The following is a 20,837-nucleotide window of genomic DNA, read 5'->3' as shown; positions in this document are numbered from 1 at the left end:
TTTCCTTCCAGCCCGGGCCACCTGTTCCACGCTCACGATGAGAAACAGAGCCTCGGACGGGTGTATGGCTATTTGCCCCCACAACGCCAAAGCTGGTTTACCATTTCCGGAGACAAGGTAAGGCTGCCGCTCCCCCCACGGAGACTGGGCACCGGGGAGAGCTCTCGGAGCTGCACGGTGCCGACTGACGGCATTTCACAGACGATGGGGAAGCTGGGGACTTCCCTGTCCAGCGGCCACGTGCTGGTGAACGGGACCCGGAAACAAGTGTTGCTGGCTGGAGCCCCGACTCACGGTAGGTCACACGCTGGGAAACATGACTGCGTTTTTAGTCGGGTGGCTTCTTGACCACATCCTTGGGGGGAAGGTTGTGAAATCTGGAGCCAGACAGACCAGACTGTATTTCCTTTTCTCGGTAATAGCAAGCGGCATAACCTGGGGGAAGTTACTTAACCTACCTGAGCATTAGTATCCTCATCCGCAAAACACAAATTATAATATTCACCTCAGAGATTTGTTGAAAATCCCTCATGAAAGTAACCGAGTGTGTTGTTAAAGCTCCAGTCTCACTGAGCTTGGAGCAAGAGGAGGGGTTCAGAAAATTCTACACATCAGTTCACCGGGACTAGGTCTGCTGAGGACTTATGTTAATAAAACATCACTTGTGTTACGGGAAAGAGTTTTAAAAAGCCAACAAAAACTTACTCCCTTTGGGCGCCTGGGTGGCTCAGTCGTTAAGCGTCTGCCTTCAGCTCAGGGTCCCAGGGTCGTGGAATCGAGCCCCACATCAGGCTCCCTGCTCGGAGGGGAGCCTGCTTCTCCCTCTCCCTCTGCTTGTGTCACTCTCTCTCTCTCAATAAATAAATAAAATCTTAAAAACAAAACAAAACCTACTCCCTTGAAGATGATCAAAGTGAATCATGCTTATTGTAGAAATTTGTGAAAAGAAAAGATGTATATAGAAATCACCCCTTATCCAGATATTTAAGGAAAAACTTAAGCTGAAATTTAGGATGCTCCCAATTTTTCACTATTGTGAATACCATCTTCTCTCTCGAAAGTCGGTGTACAGAAAACTCTTGCCTCCTGAATAGTTTAATTCCTGGACTAGAGGGTCTACTAATAAGGCTCTCCTTACATATCGTCAAGTTATTTTTCAGGAAGATTTTTGCACACATTAGAAGAGTGGATTGGGCAAAAGAATGGCTAGATGTTTTTTTTCCTTTTCTTTCTTTCATTTTAACTGGGCTCCACGCCCAGCGTGGGGCTTGAACCCATGACCGGGAGATCAAGAGGTGCGTGCTCTGTGGACTGAGCCGGCCAGCCACCCCAGAATGGCGAGATTCTTCATTGCATGACTAAGGACACAGCACTGTAACCCCGGATGCTGACTTAGCTTTGGAGTAGTTGGGGTTTTTCCCCCTTTCACAGAGCTCTTTCCAAACTCTTGCAACAGCCATTAGTGATTTTATTTGCTTCACTTTTCTTTCTACTGGAGTGCTGTGATTAGAGCTTTCCAGACTTTGTTTTAATGTCCTTCCTGTCTTGGTATTTTCCTGTTACAAAATACTATACAACAATATAAAAAGATCAATTTACATATCTGTATTACATACAAGTTAACCTTATGTATTTATTTATGAGAGACAGGATCAGTATCCCTCAGTGCAGTGTGGGCATCTCGGCTCTCTGGTAACAGACTCACTGCACTTTGAATGGTCAGATGTACAGGGTGATCCCTGAGGGCGGTGGTCGGGAACATGACCCCATCAGGCCTGTCCCTCTGCCCCTGGGCTCAGGCTCCGGCTGAAGCTATGTGGTCACTGGACACAACGAACCACTGAAATATTTAGTGGCGATTTTAGGGTGCTGATGAGGAACTGTGGAGTATCTTCAGTATGAAAACGATGCTACTCAAACATGGCGAGGCTGAGATGAGGTGGGCATTCCTACGGTGCTGGTGACAGGTGGACTGATGCTGCCCCTTCAAGAAAGGTTTGGCAGAAGGGCAAGGGCCTCAAAAGATGCTCATTCCCTTGGATGCTCTTTGGACCATTTCTAAGAATCTGCTCTCAGGTACTACTCCAAACTGCAGGAAAGGATCTTTATCACAGTCTTAATTATAACAGCAAGAAGTTAGAAATGGCCTAAATGTAAAACTATAAAATTTTATAATCTGCAACAATCTCCATTTTAACACACACGTGGGTATCAAGCTCCAGGAAGCAATATACGTTCTAGAACTTTATAGTTTTTGGGGGGCATTTTCCACACCTTTTACACTGATAGTAAAAATCTTGGCATTCACAAGTTCAACACTCGAGTTTCGACTTTCCCAGTAATCCTGAAAGTCAGTGATACAAAGTAGTAGGACTTATAGCAAGTATGGGGCACACTGCAAGGCGGTGTCCCTGCCCTGGGGCCCGTGAGGGAGTCCGGCTGGTGGGACGGACTGTACGACAGCTCTGTTCTCTGACATGTGGGGGAAACGCTAGAGCCGGAATTTAGACTCTGTCGGGTTTGTCAGGAGCGTGACTGACGCAGGCAGTTTGCGGTGTAAGGGAAGATGGTCGTGTGGAGACTACTGCAGGGGTCAGAGCTGTCTGATGGGGTATCCCTGCACGTGCCCCACGCCTGGGTCTCTGCCCAAGCCTGCTGCACCTTCCCACTGAAGACGCCTGTTCTGTGATCCCGAGCCATTGCGTCACTTGAGGTATGGAAGGCTGAAGCAAGACTAGGGCTCCGTTTGGTGCTTTGTCTTCTCTTCATTCCTGGGATGGCAGCAGATACCATGCCCTGGTTTATTTCAGATGAGGTGTCCAAAGTGGCATTCCTGACCATGACCTTGCACCAGGGCGGAACCACTCGGATGTATGAACTGACCCCCGACACACAGCCTTCTCTGCTCAGCACCTTCAGCGGGGACCGCCGCTTCTCTCGATTTGGTGGAGTTCTGCACTTGAGTGACCTGGATGGCGATGGCTTAGGTGGGAAAGGAAGAGGGCCAAGGATCGAGTCCCTTTGGATCATGGAGCCTCTGCCCTCGTAATGGACAGCTCAGTGGCCCAAGGGCCTTTACGTCTATTTTGAGTCAGGCGAGACCAGAGCCAAGTGAGCTAGACTTCTTGAAGGCGGTAACAGGAGAGCCACCCACACAGTTGTCATCTATGGATGATCAACTAGGAAACAAAGCCTTTGCTGGGTGGGGAGGGTGGACTGCGTGAAGGACGCGCTAGTCTGACTTGGGGGAGGTTGGGTTAGGACAACGGAACGGATGACAGGAGGGAGCCCCTTCCTTCTGGTTTCTATGGCTTGCAGATGAAATCATCCTGGCGGCGCCCCTGAGGATAACGGACGTCACCTCTGGACTGCTGGGTGGGGAAGACGGCCGTGTTTATGTCTATAATGGCAAGCACATCACCTTCGGCGACATGACGGGCAGATGCAAATCATGGATAGCTCCATGTCCTGAAGAGAAGGTAACATGTGCCCGTACAAAAGCTATGCCATGTTGGCAAAGGAGGCTACCTGCTGATGCCTCGTAAAATGGCGTCCACTGCAGACCCTCGAGTTTTTACCTGGACTGTCTGCAGGACACAATCCCATGCCTGTGTTCGTGGGCGCAGGTGGCCCTGCGTTCTCGCAGGTCTGCAGCTCCGCGCCTGTGGCTGCAGTCTCTGGACGTGGTGTCACCTGCTTCTGGTCACAGCCCGTCCCCTGGGTGGGAGCCCACAGCAGAGGAAGACAGGCCAGGGCCACTGCAGTCTCATTTCCTGTTTCACTGCCTTTTTAAAAAGATTTTATTTGAGAGAGTGCAGAGCAAGAGAGAGAGTGCACAAGCAGGGCCAGGGGCAGAGGGGGAAACGGTCCCCGCTGAGCAGGGAGCCCGACGTGGGGCTCGATCCCAGGACTCTGGGACCATGACCTGGGCCTAAGGCAGACGCTTAACTGCTGAGCCACCAGGCGCCCGTTTCACTGCTTTTATTCCTTTTCTCAGGTGGGTTTCCTTAAGGGTTCCCTGGGCATAAAACACCCATTATTTAATTTAATTGTAAAATTAAAGTTTTTTTAAAAATTAAATCTTCTACCTAGAACTGCACTCTGCAGAAATAACCTTTTGATGTGTATCCTTCCGGTATTTTTTCCCGTGCATTTTACTCTGTGCCTGGCACTATGCTAAGCACTTACAGATCTCTCCCTCCCTCCAGCCCCTTCTTTAACTCACATCAAAGCTGGTAAGTTGGCACTATGCCAGGTGGAGACAAAGGATCCGAGGGGAAGATGCTCTGGGTCGCAGAGCTCGGAAATGAAAGGACGGGGCTCTGCACCAAACACACACTCCATCATTACACTGAGTGTGTGAATGTATTTTTTTAACAACTGTGACCTATTGTACACAATTTTTAACGAGATTTTGTCTTACCTGTAACCCCTTCTCTATGCCTGCTTACATTCTCCTACATTTCCCAGCTGCCTACTGTTTTATCTGTGGATAAGCCAGTTTATGTAAACATTACTTAAGTGGCTATTAGTCCCTTAGTCCATTTCATTTCACCGTTATAAATAAGGATACAAATATTCATGTATAAACACCTCTGTGCATCTATTTCCCTAAGTTCCTGTGTCAAAGGGCAACAAAGCGTAGGGCTTAGAGTGTAGCTAAAACCCACACCCCCAGTAACCAGTCCCTCTCTCATCCTTTCCTCTCAGGCCCAGTACGTACTGGTTTCTCCTGAGGTGAGTACCTCCTACGGGAATGAAGAAAGAAAAACCACGAAGGTGCCCTTTCCCTTATTTTTTAAACTGATAAAATATGGTATGTCTTCCAAAGACCACTAACAGCCCCTGTTTTACAGGCAAGTTCGAGGTTTGGGAGCTCTGTGGTCACCGTGCGGTCGAAAGACAAGGTGAGCAGGAGGATGCACTCCTCACGTTTACATGCTAAGGCCGGGGTGCGGATGATCTCATTTTATCGTTCAGATTGTGTTTGAAAAACACAAAAAAACATCCACACACAGTCCCATCACTTTCCCAGTTTCATCCCCGAGGGCAGGGCTCGGCACCTTACAGCCTGTGGGCTGCCTCGAGTTCTGCACAGCCCGCGAGCTGAATTGGAGAAAAAAGAAATGAAGTTTAAATTTCAGTGTCCGTGGCTTCCTCGGGGCTGCGTACTACCGGACGAGCTGGCTGGCGGCCTCAGAGACCGCTGTCCCCCGGAGCCTCACGCATGAATACTGGTCCGGGCCCTTCAGGGAACCTCGCAAACCCCTGCCACGTCAGACAGCCGCTGTTAATGTTCTTCCACACTCTGGGGTTTCTGTAGGACTCTAGGGACAGACAAATTCTCTCCTGCTCACGTACCGCAGTGTATCCTGCTTCCTCTCAAATACACGGGGAGCTACCTTCTTCAGGGCTGCAGAGTATTGTCCAGATGCACCCTATTTTATCCAGTTCACTTTCTCACATTTACTCGAAATTATTTCCAGTTTTCTTACTATTGTGAGCATTCTTGCACAGCTGTATATTTTTATATAATATCCCTGCTAATGATATTCTTGGAAGATTGCTAGATCAAAGGGTATGCACATTGTGGATTTTAATGGATACAGCAGTTAAAGGGTTTATCTTCATCTCCAGCTAGACCACTGAATACATTCCTTCATTTACTGTAGGATATTGCACAGAACTGTGCAGGCTCTGAGACAAAGTCCCCACCTTTGAGGAAAAACACCACTTATACACATGGGAAGTAGAATAAAATGCACATCAGGATAGGATCAAGGGCTAAAGAGTGCGGTGGACCTGGATCCAGTTTACGGGCATTTGGGGACACTGCCCTCTGGTGGCCCACAGTTCAAGTGGCCCTTGCTTGAATGTTATTTGTAGGCAAGCCTGGTAAGTAAAATGTAGGGTTATCCAGAAAAAAAACCCGATGGATTATAAAGTTTATGGGGGGAGTCTCAAAAGGTCTGGTGATAGACTACATCATAAGCTTGGCTTACTTTTTTTTTTTTTTTTTTTTTAAAGATTTCATTTGACGGCGCGGAGAGGGAACACAAGCAGGGGGAGTGGGAGAGGGAGAAGCAGACTCCTGCTGAGCAGGGAGCCGGATGTGTGGGGCCTGATCCCGGGACCATGACCTGAGCTGAAGGCAGACGCTTAACCTTAATTGACTGAGCCACCCAGGGGCCCTAAGCTTGGCTTACTCTTAAAATTCGTTTTCCAAAAGTTAGACATTACACATCTATCAACCCTTACTTAGAGATCTAAAAGTAAGTTATAGTTGATTCCTTTCTGTACAACACTGCAAGTTCACCTTTGTCATTACAGTTCACTGTGGTGAACATTCATACTATTTCACTTGCACGACACCTACCTGGGATTGTTGGCGCTGCTGACAAGTGGACATGGACAGTCTGAGGATGAGAGTGGCCACTCACTGAGCCTCCAGCAACGGGCTGGAATTAGGACTCGGACTGCACCTGAGCCGAGCTGCCTTAGTCTGCGTCTCTGAAACCTCGTGGCACTAACCCCCGTCTCCATCTCTGTGTCACCCGAGCACAGCAGGATGCGTGGACTAGGGCAGGAGCTTCACAGGCATGATCAACATACTGTTCTGTGTCCCCTACAGAACCAAGTTGTCGTTGCTGCTGGAAGGAGTTCTTTGGGAGCCCGACTCTCCGGGGCACTGCACGTCTATAGCTTCGACCTCCATTAAAGACTTCACCACCTCTTCCTACTCTGCATCCCCTCCCTGTGCCAAGTCATCTCCAGGGTGAATGTTCTGGTGGCAGAGGGGCACATCCAGGGGAGCCTGAGTAGATCCTGCGAGAGGTGGGGCTCCTGGAGTGGAGACAGGCCTCTTCCCAGTGAATGATGACAGATGCTCTGCTTACTCGTGTCCCCTTCCAGCGCTTCCTTCCTTGCTTCCCCTGTATTGAAACCTGGGACTCAGACCTGCCGTACAACTGCTTTCCCCTTCACGTGAATACCTAGGGCTGATGCCTGGAAAGGACTCTCTGGTTAGCTCTTAAGAAAATCTGTCCATTTCTCCTAAAAATGTCCTTTTAAAATTGGTGACCCATTCCAATCAAGGTGAAACAGAAAGCACAGTATACAAGGAAAAAGTGAGCAGAGAAATAGTACAGTGAAAGGTACGGGGGGTGAAGGAGAACCTCACAACTCCACAGGGTTTCAGAGAGTGAAGGACAAATACAACACTAAAAGCTCACCTTTTAGTGCCCTCAACTGCTTTTGTAGAAGCGGCTGTTCGCACAGTTGAACCTGGTGACTCTGCACGGGTTCTGTGTCCTCTAAGAGGAGTCCGTGTTGCACTGGGCTGGTACAAGCCGTGCCCAGCCCGCCAGCAAGCACTCTGGCCTGAGGCCACTGCCCTGGAGGGAAGCGGGATTCATCTGCAGGTCCTACGGAAGAGCATCTCTGATGGAAAGGAATCGACCCAGGCTTCTAGCTTCACTGAACATGTGAAGGCATTATTATGGATTCTGTAGCAATCAGGGAGCAAAATAAGCGATGACAAGAACCCTTTTTAGCTTCTCTAGAGGCAGTGTAGAGAATGGTTCAAAGAAGACAGGAATCCAGCTGAGGAGTCAAGTTAAATTAGAAATCAAGGGAAAGCTACTCAAGTTAACATTGTGAGCATAAGGGGAGTACAGAGTGAAGAATGGGCACACACCCCTAGATAGCACCTCCGATGACTCGTGTGACAGTCTCTTACAGAGTATGCTAGCTGCCAGTTCCCTAGGGAACAGCAAAAAGCACAGACACCATTTGGTTTCATTTGGGTAACAATGAAAGAGGCCACAATGACTTAACTGAAGTCTGCATGTAGAATATGCTGATGAACTGCAGCGTACTGGGCCTCTTCCTTACAAGTCTGTGTTCTCTCACACCACCATCTCCCTGATCGAGAGGGCCTGTGTTGACACACGATCATTCTCAATGTCTAAACATACCAGACAGAAGCAAGTTCTCACATAGGATTTATACAGGATATTTAACCATCTTAATCCCATATTCAAAAGTGCAAAGTCCTACTATCAAAGGTCAACCTGGATGGCAAAGATGTACAAACTGGTCTACAGAGTCCAGTGCATTATCCCCAGAGGTGGGTTACGTTTTAAATCTAAGTATTAACTGTAGCTCTAAGCATGGATTCCGAAATGCTTAACAAAAATGGAAATACCTTGTACGGTTTTAATCTCGATTAACACAAATCTGAACTTAAAGGTCATGACAAAGATGTACATATTTGCGATTGTTTTTCTATTACCTGTGTATGTAACAACTTGCTTCAAGACTTCACGATCAACATGGTTTCCATGCCTTTGAATCACAGACCTATAGAGATCTGGAGTGCATTTGGGAATGAACTCCGATCTCTGAATGCCCTGTCCACGCACCATTAGACCAGCTCCATGGTATTACTAAAGTAATGAAAGTAAATCTATTAAAGTTTGTTAGATAAATATTAACTCCCAGGGGCGCCTGGGTGGCTCAGTCGGTTAAGCATCTGCCTTCAGCTCAGATCATGATCCCAGGATACTGGGATTGAGCCCCACATCGGGCTCCCTGCTCCGTGGGGAGCCTGCTTCTCCCTCTCCCCCTGCTTGTGTTCCCTCTCCTCCGCCAAATAAAATCTTTGAAAAAGTATTGTAACTCCAAAAATAAAGCTGTGTACAACTCTTGGAATAACGTGCCCAAAAGCTTTTTATTTTAGTGGTTAATTTCTCACAGTTTGCTATCTTCGGCCACATTTCTTTAGAGGCCTTCCAAAAACAGTCTAATATCATTCCTTGACCTTGTTAAACAGGGAATAAGACTGCTTGCTCACATAACCAAACACTTGTGCTCATTTTAATTCAAAATTTAAAATTGCCTAACTTCTTAGGTAGCAGAGTGAGTTGACATTTTGAAATCTTCCTTGATCTAACCGCCTTCAAGAACTTTATAAACCACCAGTAACTTCTCTACATCACACTTAAGAGGTAGTTGCTCCTGGAAAAAAAATTATTCCACAAACTCACACCCAAAGGAAAAAGGCCCAAATTCTGTGCCTGATCAGAGTCAAATCAAGCCCCTTGGGCTTTCAATTCTTCCCATGTCACAGCGAAGTCACAGTGATAGGTTACCTAGTGACAAAGTGGAGTGTCCCATGAGATGGAAAGGTTATCAAAGTGTCTTCAAAGTCATCACATTTATGATGATAGAGAGTTCTGTATTCCCACATTCCGACACCCACACCTCACGCATGCCCCTGACCCACAGGGAGGTGCCGAGTGGGCCACTCTGTGCTGAGACCAACCCAGCCTGGCCACCGCATCCTCCAGCTTCTAGTGGCTTCTTCTAACCACACATGGGAGTGGGGAAAGGTACAACTCTGTCTTCTCTCAAACCAGCTACTGAATAGCATTTTTACTCCCATCACGAAACTACTTGGTAAATGGACTCCTAAACTGCCTCCCATGACATCCTATTACAGTAGCAGGTAAGCCCAACATTATCATGTGTAGTAGAAGAGCTGCTCTGGACACTCTGAAGTTTGAACCTCTGAGGTGTAGGCATATAGATTAACTGGGCTATGTACACTTTCATCTACTCTAAAGACAGGGAACGACCTAAGAGCAGTAACAGGATGGAAATAATTTCAACATTACTTCCAAAGGCTTCCATTATAGCCAAGCAGAGAAAAATAGTTTCAGGGGTCAAGAGAATAAAATCTTGATTAACTGGAATCCATAAAAGGGGGACAAATACAAGAAAATATGGTACGTTAAAGGTTGATTTAAAGCACAAACTTTCAGAGTTCGTTTATGGATTTTCCTACCTTACCTGAGACAAAGTTCCCAAGAACATGATCCCCTTACTAAGAACTGCTACCTGATCTCGTCACTGTGGGCTTGTCAAGTTTTCAGGCTTTGCTTGGCCTGAGACACGTACAAATCAGAAAATCTATACAACAATCAATTCTCACATGTCTATAAAAACAGCATTTTAAGGTTTTTGCTTCTTTCCTCAATTTTGAAAATGCAGTTAAGTTCCAGCATTGTGGAGTGCCATGATATCTTTATCGTCAGACATTACAATTTTAGTGATTTTTTTCAAGTGTCTGACTCTATAAAAGAAAAAGAGTACCAGAAGTTTCCTGTGACTACCATGAAAAGGAACCCGGTCTCTCCTGTGTTGATGTCTCTTAACGGTTTGTCAGGACGCTCCTGCCTGATCCAAGAACGTCGGGCCGGAAGCTGTGCTTCATTTCCAGCCTTCTGTCTGCTTGAAGGGACTTCTTGGGTAAAGAGGCCATCTAAATAGAACAGGAAAATTAATCATTTAGTTTGGGTCTGTCTTAAAAGAAATGCTATGAGTAAAAGGAAAGGTGACGAGCAGATGAGGGGAGACTACAAGCCCTGTGTCAGTACGCTAAGTATTCATTCCTGGTGTAAACTGGGAATAGAAAGGTAAGAAAAAGGGTAAACTTTCTATCTTTTCTTAATGAGAACACTACATTTTCTAAATTTCAATCTGAGCTATGACAAAGCCTGCAGAATTGCCAACATCTGTCTAAATGCAGAATGCTCATCCCAGAGTGATGTATTTTGCATAGAGCACTAAGCTGTTCACCGGGCCAGGCACTGTACCAGTAATAAGTACTTTCCACAGCTTATTTAATTCTCCCACTAACTCTATGACACCACTGCCACTGACTTGACCGACAGATGTAGAAATGAAATCACTTGCTCAGGGTCACAAAGCCGGTGACAACACCAGCTCAGGCGGTCGGTCTCCCTGCAGACCCAGACCATAACCTTCAGCTACACTGCTGCGACCCAGACCCTTCATACCACGGGAGGCAAAGGAGCTTCTAGTTGTCGTCCCAGGAATGACAGCAAACGCCTCCAAATGAGGCCACTTCCCATAAACATAATTCCTGTAATCAGCCAAAACACTCTGTGGTCCTAAAAGAGAAAACAGAGTTAATTTAAATCACAAAAGCTCAGGTTCCTTAGCAGTACAATTCCCATACTATGGTAGCCCCAGAGCTTAAAGAAGCCTTTTTTTTTTTTTAATTTAAAGATTTTATTTATTTGACAGAGAGACACAGCGAGAGAGGGAACACAAGCAGGGGGAGAGGGAGAAGCAGGCTTCCCGCTGAGCAGGGAGCCCGAGGGGGGGCTCGATCCCAGGACCCTGGGATCATGACCTGAGCCGAAGGCAGATGTTTTAACGACTGAGCCACCCAGGCGCCCCTTAAAGAAGCCTTCTGTTGTTTGTATAGCTCTTTCCTATAGAAAGGACCGAAGAACAAGCCCTGATAGCACCCAGAGAATCAGAGAATAAATTAGAAGGGAAACATGATATAAAAGGGCTTCAATATTTTAAAATCATCTATAAGCCAAACATAATAACCACTTTTACTTTGTGTTTCCTCCCAATCTTCATTTACGTGTATACAAACGTTAATAGTTCTAATCACAGAGGACATACAACTGAATTTAAATTTTTTGCTTATAGGCATAGCTCCTAAGCTGTGAGCTGACGTGTCCTGGGTATCACAACACCCCAGGTTATTTTAAGTTTTCAAGGAAAACACAATGACATCTGCAGAAGAGACCTAGCTACTTCATAAACAACTTGTTAGGTAACAACTTTTGGTCTAGTAATCCTATGAAAAAATTACTAAGACACTAGACACTAAATGCATCATGAACCAAGAAAGTTTGGGAACCTCTGACTTACGGTAAACATTTTTCCTGTCATTTTCAAGCTTGTACTCTTCTGTCAGTGTCATGTTCATGCCTCCGTGGACGGAACCACAGACCCCCGGTCTACAGCTACTAGCCAGCTATCAACCACAGCCCAGGTAGCTCCAGAGAGTGGGACCCCCCCTGCCCCACGGCAGTGTGGTACACAAGCGATTAGCTCTCACCGGCGGAAATGCACACCATATATGAAGGAAAAACCCATCTCTTTGGAACATGAACTTAGACATATGTCAGGACGACAAGTGCTAACACGCATTAACTATTTTTGGTGAATATATTTCTAGTTATCCAAAAAGAGGGCCTAGTTTATTAAGTAAAAATTATGTTTAAATGAGATTTAGAATAGACTACTACTGTCTTTGCTGTAGACTGGTTCTACAATCCACCTATGAATAAAAATTTGAAATGCCAAAATGTGATAAACCAGGGGGGTTAAGTTCCAACCAAGTTTGAAATTTCAAACACACACAGAAATTGTGGGAAGATGGCAGAGTAGGAGGACCCGAAGCTCAACAGGTACAACCAGACGACACTCACATCAGGGCAAACCCAGAGAACGACCTGAAGACTGGCAGAACAGACTCCACAAGTAAGTGGGAGAAGGGGCCACATCCAAGAGGGCAGAAAGTACACAGACCTGGTGGGGAGCTTAATGAAACTGTGGGGCTGCCCACGGCAGGAAGGAACTTGCCAGCACAGAGAAGGGGGAGCACCAGACTATTGCACTGGGGTGCCTGCACGGGAAGACGACTACCCATAACATTCGGCCTTGAAAACCAGAGGGGCTGAGTTCTGTGAGTTTTTACAATCAGCAGGACTTAAAACTTGGAATTTTAAAAATCACCAGGCTCAACTTTAGGAGAGCAGAGAGGCTGAGAGGAAACGGAGTCCCCACCATTAAAGAGACAACACAACTAACAGCCTGGGGAGATAAAGCAGAGAAGCAGCAGTTTGAAAAACACCTGGGGCGAACGGTGGGAGAGTTGTTTGCTAATCTCAGAGTGTTCTGGAGAGACAGAGATCTTGGGAGACTCCTCCAGGAACAAAGGACCTGCAGGTGGTATCCACTGCCCTCCCCCCCCACAGCTGCCTGGGGGAACTAGCATGACACTCACTGATTTGCTTACACTGCACCCAACCTCCCACCCCTGAGCTTCCCATCTGCACCCTCCAGCCAGGCCTGCCTCAGTCCCAGCTCAGGGTCCCATCCCCCAGAAGACCCACACAAACCTTGCTAATACCGAGCCTCCCACACCCGGGGGGAGGGAGTTTGCATCCAGCCCTCCAAAGCAGGAGCCCATCAAAAGCAGCACCCCCAGCCTGGCACACGCAAACTGCCCCCATAGGGGCCAGCACCACTCCAAAGCACCTCCTGCCCGGGGAGAAGGGAAGCTAACCACGCACACTGAATGTGGCCCCCAAAGTGGGCTAGGGGCAGACAGCTGGTCAGACTGCAGGCCCTGACCACACACAAAAGCTTCTCGGGGGACAATGCAGGGAATGCATCCTGCAGCTTGGTGCTATCGCAGCTCTGGCAAATGCCTGCTCTGACCCAACTCAAGCCCGAGGTGGCCCCGGACTGACCCATTAACACCACAGGGAGCAAAAACAGCCACTGCAGACACGTGGACTGACTGCAGGCAAACGTGGCCTAGCCACACAGTAGGGTGCACACAGCACACAGAGAGAACAGCTCTGAAGCACCAGGTTCTGGTGAACAGGGGACCGTGCACTGCAGGCAGAGAGAACCTCCTTCCCATGAGGCCACCATCTTCAAGAGCAGGAGACACAGCTGACTTTCCTAACACACAGAAACAGACACCGAGAGGCAGACAAAATGAGACAAAGGAACATGTCCCAAATGAAACAACAGGAGAAAGTCACAGCAAGAGACCTAAGTGAAATGGAGATAAGCAATGTGCCTGATGGAGAATTTATTTATTTATTTATTTTAAAGATTTTTTATTTATTTGACAGAGAGAGACACAGCGAGAGAGGGAACACAAGCAGGGGGAGTGGGAGAGGGAGAAGCAGGCTCCCCACTGAGCAGGGAGCCCGATGCGGGGCTCGATCCCAGGACCCTGGGATCATGACCTGAGCCGAAGGCAGATGCTTAACGACTGAGCCACCCAGGGACCCCCTGATGGAGAATTTAAAGTAATGATCATATACTCAGGACTTAAAAGTGGAGGACATCAGTGAGGCCCTTAATGAGATAAGAACGAACCATTTAGAGATGAAGAACACAATCAATGAAATTAAAAATATACTAGATGGAATAACTAGTAGACTAGAGGAAGCAGAAGACCTGGAGGACAGTCATGGAAAGTAAAGTTGAACAGGTGAGAGAAAAAAAAATTATGCAAAACAAGAACAGACTTAAGGAACTCAGTGGCTCCATCAAGTGTAATAACACTGGCATTATAAGGATCCCAGAAGGAGAAGAGGGGGCAGCAAATTTATGTGAAGAAATAACAGCTGAAAACTTCTAGAATCTGGGAAAGGAAACAGAAATCCAGATCCAGGAGGCACAGAAAGAGCCCAACAAAATCAACCCAGGAGATCCATGGCAAGACACATAGTAACTGGGGCACTGGGTGGCTCAGTCAGTTAAGCACCTGCCTTCAGCTCAGGTCATGATCTCAGGGTCCTGCTCATCACAGAGTTGGCTTCTCCCTCTCCCTATTGCTGCCCCACCCACGTGCTCGCTCTCAAATAAATAAATAAATAAAATCTTAAAAAAAAAAACACCTAGGGGCACCTGGGTGGCTCAGTCGTTAAGCATCTTGCCTTCGGCTCAGGTCACGATCCCAGGGTCCTGGGATCGAGCCCCGCATCAGGCTCCCTGCTCAGCAGGAAGCCTGCTTCTCCCTCTCCCTCGGCTGCTCCCCTTGCTTGTGCTCCCTCTCTGTCAAATAAATAAATAAAATCTTAAAAAAAAAAAAAAAAAGACACCTAGTAATTAAAATGGCAAAAGGTGGTGATAAAGAGAGGACTTCAAAAGCAGCAAAAGAAAGAAGTTAAATACAAAGGAAACCCCAAGGCTCTCAGCTAATTTCTCAGCATAAACTGCAGACAAGAAGGGAGTAACATGATAAATTCGGAGTCCTGAAAGGGAAAAATCTGCAGCCAAGAATGCTCTATCCCACAGGGCTATTATTCAGAATAGGAGAGACAAAGGGTTTCTCAGAGAAACAAATAAAGGAATTTATCACCACTAAACCAGCCTTACAAGAAATGTTAAAGGTGGCTCTTTGAGTGGAAAGGAGAGACTGTAAGTGAGAGTATGAAAAGTGGAAACACAAAAGCAGTAGAAATAAGTACATCTGTACAAGTCAGTCAAAGGATGCACATAGTAAAAGGATGTAAAGTATGACACCCAAAATGGGGGGAGAAGAGTAAAGAATGGGTTCAAACTTAGGTAACCATCAGCTTAACACAGACTGCTCTATGCAGAAGATGTTATACACTAACGAGTGGCAACCACAAACCAAAAACCAGTAACAGATATGCAAAAAATAATATAAAAAAAAAGGAATCCAAGTGTAACACTACAGAAAGCCACCTAATAATGAGAGAAGAGAGCAAGGGAAGAAAGGAACACAGAAGAACTACAAAAACGACCATTAAAGAAGCAACAAAATGGCAAAAAGTATATATCTATCAATAATTACTGTGAATGTAAATGGACCAAATGCTCCAATCAGAAGACATAGGGTGAAGAGAATGGATAACAATGCAAGACCCATCTCATGCTGCCTACAAGAGACTCATCTCAAGACCTAAGAAGCCCTGCAGATGGAAGGTGAAGGGATGGAGAGGCATTTATCATGCACATGGATGTGAAAAGAAAGCTGGGGTAGCAATTCTTATATCAGAAAAAAAAGACTTTAAAACAAAGACTGTAACAAGAGACAAAGAAGGACGCTATAATAAAGGGGACAATCCAACAAGAAGATATAACAAGCTGGTTGTTTGAATAAATCAACACAATTGATAAGTCTTTAGTCAGACGCATCAAAAAGAAAAATGACTCAAATAAGTAAAATCCAAAATGAAACAGGAAATAATAACCACCATCACAGAAATACAAAAGATTGTAAGAGAATATTATAGAAAATTGTATGCCAAAAAATTGGATAATCTAGAAGAAATGGATAAATTCCTAGAAACAAATAACCTCCCAAAACTGAATCTGGAAGAAATAGGAAATTTGAACAGACCAATTACCAGCAATGATACTATATCCATAATCAAAAAACTCCCAAAAAATAAAAGTCCAGGACCAGATGGCTTCACAGGTGAATTTTACTAAACATTTAAAGAAAATTATCCATTCCTCTCAAACTATTAAAAAAAAAATGGAGAAAGGAAAACTTCCAAATTCATTCTATGAGACCAGCATCACCCAGATACCAAAACCAGATAAAGACACTACAAAAAAGAGAACTAAAATCCTCAACAAAATACTAGCAAATCAAATCCAATAATATATTAAAACAATCATTCACCACAATCAATTGGGATTTATTCCTGGGTTGCCAGGGTGGTTCGTATCTGCAAATCAATCAACATGATACATCACAGCAACAAGAGAAAAGGATAAAAACTGTATGAGCATTTCAGAAAACGCATCTAACAAAGTACAAAATCCATTTATGATAAAAATCCTCCACAAAGTAGGTCACATATGAAAAACCCACAGCAAATATCATACTGGAAAAACTAAGCTTTTCCCCTAAGGAACAAGACAAGGATATCCACTCATCACTTTTATTCAGCACAGTACTGGAAGTTCTTGCCACAGCAATCAGACAACAAAAAGAAAGAAAGGCATCTAAATTGGTAAGGAAGAAGTAAAATTTTCACTATTTGCAGATGACATGATACTACAGATAGAAAACCCTACCCTCTGGGGCGCTGGGTGGCTCAGTCGGTTAAGCGTCTGCCTTCGGCTCAGGTCATGATCCCAGGGTCCTGGGATCGAGTCCCACATCGGGCTCCCTGCTCCGCGGGAAGTCTGCTTCTCCCTCTGACCCTCCCCCCTCTCATGCTCTCTCTCTCTCTCTCATTCTCTCTCAAATAAATAAAATCCTTAAAAAAAAAAAAAAAGAAAGAACACCCTACCCTAAAAATGACACCAAAAAACTGCTAGAACTGATACATGAATTAGTAAAGTTGCAGGATACAAAATCAATGTACAGAAATCTGTTGCATTTCTATACACCAATGAAGCAGCAGCAAAAAGAGAAATAAAAAAATCCCATTTACAGTTGCACCCCAAATAATAAGATTCCTAGGAATGAACCTAACCAAAGAGGTGAAAGACCCATACTCTGAAAACTATAAAACAGTGATGAAAGAAATTAAAAACAACACAAAGAAATGGAAAGACATTCCATGCTCATAGACTGGAAGAACAAATATTGTTAAAATGTCGATACTACCCAAAACAATCTACATCCCTATCAAAATACCAACAGTATTTTTCACAGTGCTAGAACAAACAATCCTAAAATCTGTATGGAACCACAAAAGACACTGAATAGCCAAAGGAATGTTGAAAAAGAAAACCAAACCTGGAGGAATGACAATTCTGGACTTCAAGCTATATTACATGGCTATAATCATCATCACCAAGACATTATAGTACTGACACAAAAACAAACACAGATCAATGGAACACAACAGAAAACCCAGAAATAAACCCACAATTAATTATATGGTCAGCTAATCTTCAACAAAGGAGGCAAGAATATCCAATGGGAAAAATACAGTCTCCTCAACGAATGGTTTGGGACAACTGGACAGCAATATACAAAAGAATAAAACTGGATCACTTTCTTACACCATACACAGAAATAAATTAAAAATAGATCAAAGACCGAAGTGTGAGACCTGAAACCATAAAAATCCTAGAAGAGAACACAGGCAGTAACTTCTTTGACATTAGCCGTAGCAACTTCTTTCTAGATGTGTCTCCTGAGGCAGGGAAATAAAAGCAAAAATGAACTATTGGAACTACATCAAAATAAAAAGCTTCTGCACAGCAAAGGAAACAACAAAACTAAGAGACAAGCCTATGGAGTGGGAGAAGATATTTGCAAATGATATAGCTGATAAAAGGGCTAGTATCCAAAATATATGAACTAATATAACTCAACACCCAAACCCAAATAATCCAATTCAAAATTGAGAAGACATGAATAGACATTTCTCCAACGAAGACATCCAGATGGCAAACAAATTCATGAAAAGACGCTCATCATCACCTATCATCAGGGAAATGCAAAACAAAATTACAATGAGGTATCACCTCACATTGATCAAAATGGCTAAAACGAACAGAAGAAACAACCAGTGTTGGCAAGAATGTGGAGAAAAGGATCCCTCTTGCACTGTTGGTGGGAATGCAAACTGGAGCAGCCGCTGTGTAGAATAGTATGGAGGTTCCTCAAAAAGGTAAAAATAGAGCTACCTTATGATCCAGCAATCACACTACTAGGTATCTACCCAAAGAATACAAACACAGTAATTCAGAGGGATACAGGCACCCCTGTGTTTATATTTATAGCAGCATTATTTAAAATAGCCAAGATATGGAAGCAGCCTGAATGTCCAAGGACTGATGAATGGATAAAGAAGAAGTGGTATGTGTGTGTGTGTGTATACATACATATATATATATATATACATATATATATACACACATATACACGCAACAGGATATTATTCAGCCTTAAAAAAGAATGAAATCTTGCCATCTGCAAAGACGTGGATGCCACTGGAGTATAATGCTAAGCAAAATAAGCCAGAGAAAGACAAATACCAGATGATTTAAGAAACAAAACAAATGAGCAAAGGGAAAAAGAGAGACAAACCAAGAAACAGACTCTTAACTACAGAGAGCACGCTGATGGTTACCAGAGGGGAGGCAGGTGGGAGGGATGGGGGAAATAGGTGATGGGGATGAAGGAGGGCACTTGTGATGAGCACCAGTGATGTACAGAAGTGCTGAATCACTACATTGTACACCTGAAACTAATATTACACTGTATGTTAACTGGAATTAAAATAAAAACCTAACAAAAAAGAAAAAAAAATTACCATTTGGTAACCATGACAGTAATATCTGATTCAGTCATGAATTAATTTTGGATCAACTGATGCCTGTGAAAACTAGAGGGTGAAAATTTGATGAATAACAGGACTTTTACAAATAGTCTCAAAGTATCTCCCTACAAGAAACTTCGTTCCACAGAGAAAAAGAGCAGCTTTACAGGAGATGAAGTTGGCAGACACCACCCTAACCAATGGTCGAAGTTCCTACCACCTGTGATGGGACGAACACCATGTGCCTCCTGAAGGGACCCTCAACATGAGAGCACACTGACACAGTGCACAGGAAGAATCTATTAACGACGAGAGGGTATGAAGGGTCCAATTACAAATCTGTATGCTTTGTGAATGGCATGGCCATGAAAGACAAGGACTGAAACACTGGTCCAGATGAAAAGAGGACAACGATGCACACCACGTGATTCAAGATCTTCTCTGAGGTAAAGAGCAGCACCAAGACAAACGCCAAAATCTGCAGAGAGCCCTCAGACTGTAAACCAGCACTGTTTCAACGTCCGCTTCCTGATTTGCACATCTGCACTGTGGTTCTGGAGGAGAATGGCCATGTTTTTAGGAAGCATATACTGAAATACTTAGAGGTAACGGGGCATCACATCTGTTGCTTACTCTCAAGTGGTTTTAGGAAAAAAAGGCTGTACATAAAGATAGAATGAGACAGGGAATGTGATACAATGTCGGTGATAAAAGAATCTGGGTGACAGCTTCATGGCAATTCCTTGACTATTCTTAGAAGCGTCTGAAATTATCTTAAAATAAAAAGTAAAAAAAGTTTTTCCTATCTTAGACTGACCATTGTCAATACCAACCCTGTCTACACAGAAGCAGAGACCTTGCACTGATCCAAATCTTGTTCGGTGGGAGCTAATCACCCTGTACTGAGCAAGTAGCTGAACACGAACCACTCACCTCTCATTATAACTGGGTTGCCCTACACCTGGGACTGCATATTCTGGAACTATCAGAGAGGAACATTTAAAAATCCTTTTGTTTGTTTTTTTTAAATAGGCATTAAGTGAGAGAAAATATTTAAGTATAAAATGAAAAAGTATAAAAGTTAGCTTGTAGAGTGTATGTACAGAAACACAATTCTTAACAAAAATGATCTGAAAGAATGACAGGAACTTTTAAAGAGTTCTGTAGCCACACGCTGGGGAATCTGCAAAGGTCTTTAAAAGTTATCTTCTGAGAATTTCAAGGGTTGGGCTATGTTGCACAAGGTTTTTTGGTTACTTCTGAACTTTTTAATAACTTACATTTGGGCTTAAAAGCCTCCCAACAGATGCCTAACACACTTAAAATAAATCCAAACCCTCACTGGGCTCTACAAATTCAACACCATCTCCCACTTGTCTGCCCTTTGACCTTGTCAGGAGGAGCCTGACAAGTGCAGCCCATTAACTGCTCCAAAAATATCGTGTGTGGTCCCCTCTGCTTAGAACACTTTCCCTCCAGACCTTCCCACTTTCTAGTGTCATCTCCTCAGAAAGACATTCTTAACCCCCCTATCTCTGAGATGCTCCTTATCTCACCTCCTGGGAACATTCTCTATCTTTTCTCCTGACTTTTTCTTTGCGGCACCTACCTCCTCATGTATTGTACGTCTATTTGCTCTCCTCTAGGGTCACGTAGCCTCCGCAGGGGCAGCCCCTCACTGCTGCTTCCCCAGGGCTGGAAGCAGTGCGCCGTCCACAGCAGGCACAAAAACGAGTGTTTATAAGATGAATGAACGAACGTGCTGCATCTATCTTTCTTTCACATGTTATAAAGAGCATGAAAATGACCAACACTGACTGTGCCTCAGTGAAGGCTGTCCTCGGAGCGGCCCATAAGCTGGGACGTGAGAGGTAAGCAGAAGCTGGCCAGGCAGGGGAGGTGGGAGCCGAGGAGAGCTGGGGCCAGGAGGAAGCAGGCCTG

At 44.8% G+C, this 20,837-nt stretch overlaps 2 protein-coding genes across 2 annotated transcripts in view; one reads left to right on the top strand and one right to left on the bottom strand.

Annotated features, from left to right (window-relative positions):
- The window catches only part of GPLD1 (glycosylphosphatidylinositol specific phospholipase D1), a 55,062-nt gene extending 46,522 nt beyond the window's left edge, over positions 1 to 8,540 (top strand). Inside the window, exons 19-25 of the mRNA XM_032424725.1 lie at positions 12 to 117; positions 202 to 295; positions 2,811 to 2,987; positions 3,319 to 3,479; positions 4,711 to 4,737; positions 4,857 to 4,907; positions 6,632 to 8,540. Of these exons, the coding sequence (XP_032280616.1) occupies positions 12 to 117; positions 202 to 295; positions 2,811 to 2,987; positions 3,319 to 3,479; positions 4,711 to 4,737; positions 4,857 to 4,907; positions 6,632 to 6,718 (703 nt within the window). The 3' untranslated portion in view covers positions 6,719 to 8,540. The remainder of the gene's footprint in view (positions 1 to 11; positions 118 to 201; positions 296 to 2,810; positions 2,988 to 3,318; positions 3,480 to 4,710; positions 4,738 to 4,856; positions 4,908 to 6,631) is intronic.
- A 166-nt stretch (positions 8,541 to 8,706) lies between these two features.
- The window catches only part of MRS2 (magnesium transporter MRS2), a 34,029-nt gene continuing 21,898 nt past the window's right edge, over positions 8,707 to 20,837 (bottom strand). The window contains exons 10-11 of the mRNA XM_032424875.1: positions 10,863 to 10,976; positions 8,707 to 10,324 (exon numbers count right to left, since the gene is read on the bottom strand). Coding sequence (XP_032280766.1) covers positions 10,214 to 10,324; positions 10,863 to 10,976 — 225 coding nt within the window. The 3' untranslated portion in view covers positions 8,707 to 10,213. The remainder of the gene's footprint in view (positions 10,325 to 10,862; positions 10,977 to 20,837) is intronic.

Source organism: Phoca vitulina, unplaced genomic scaffold, assembly GCF_004348235.1.
Source record: "Phoca vitulina isolate PV1807 unplaced genomic scaffold, GSC_HSeal_1.0 scaffold31, whole genome shotgun sequence".
Classification (NCBI taxonomy): Eukaryota; Metazoa; Chordata; class Mammalia; order Carnivora; family Phocidae; genus Phoca; species Phoca vitulina.
The sequence above is the reverse complement of the archived record's forward strand: the minus strand, read 5'-3'. Positions and strand labels throughout refer to the sequence as shown.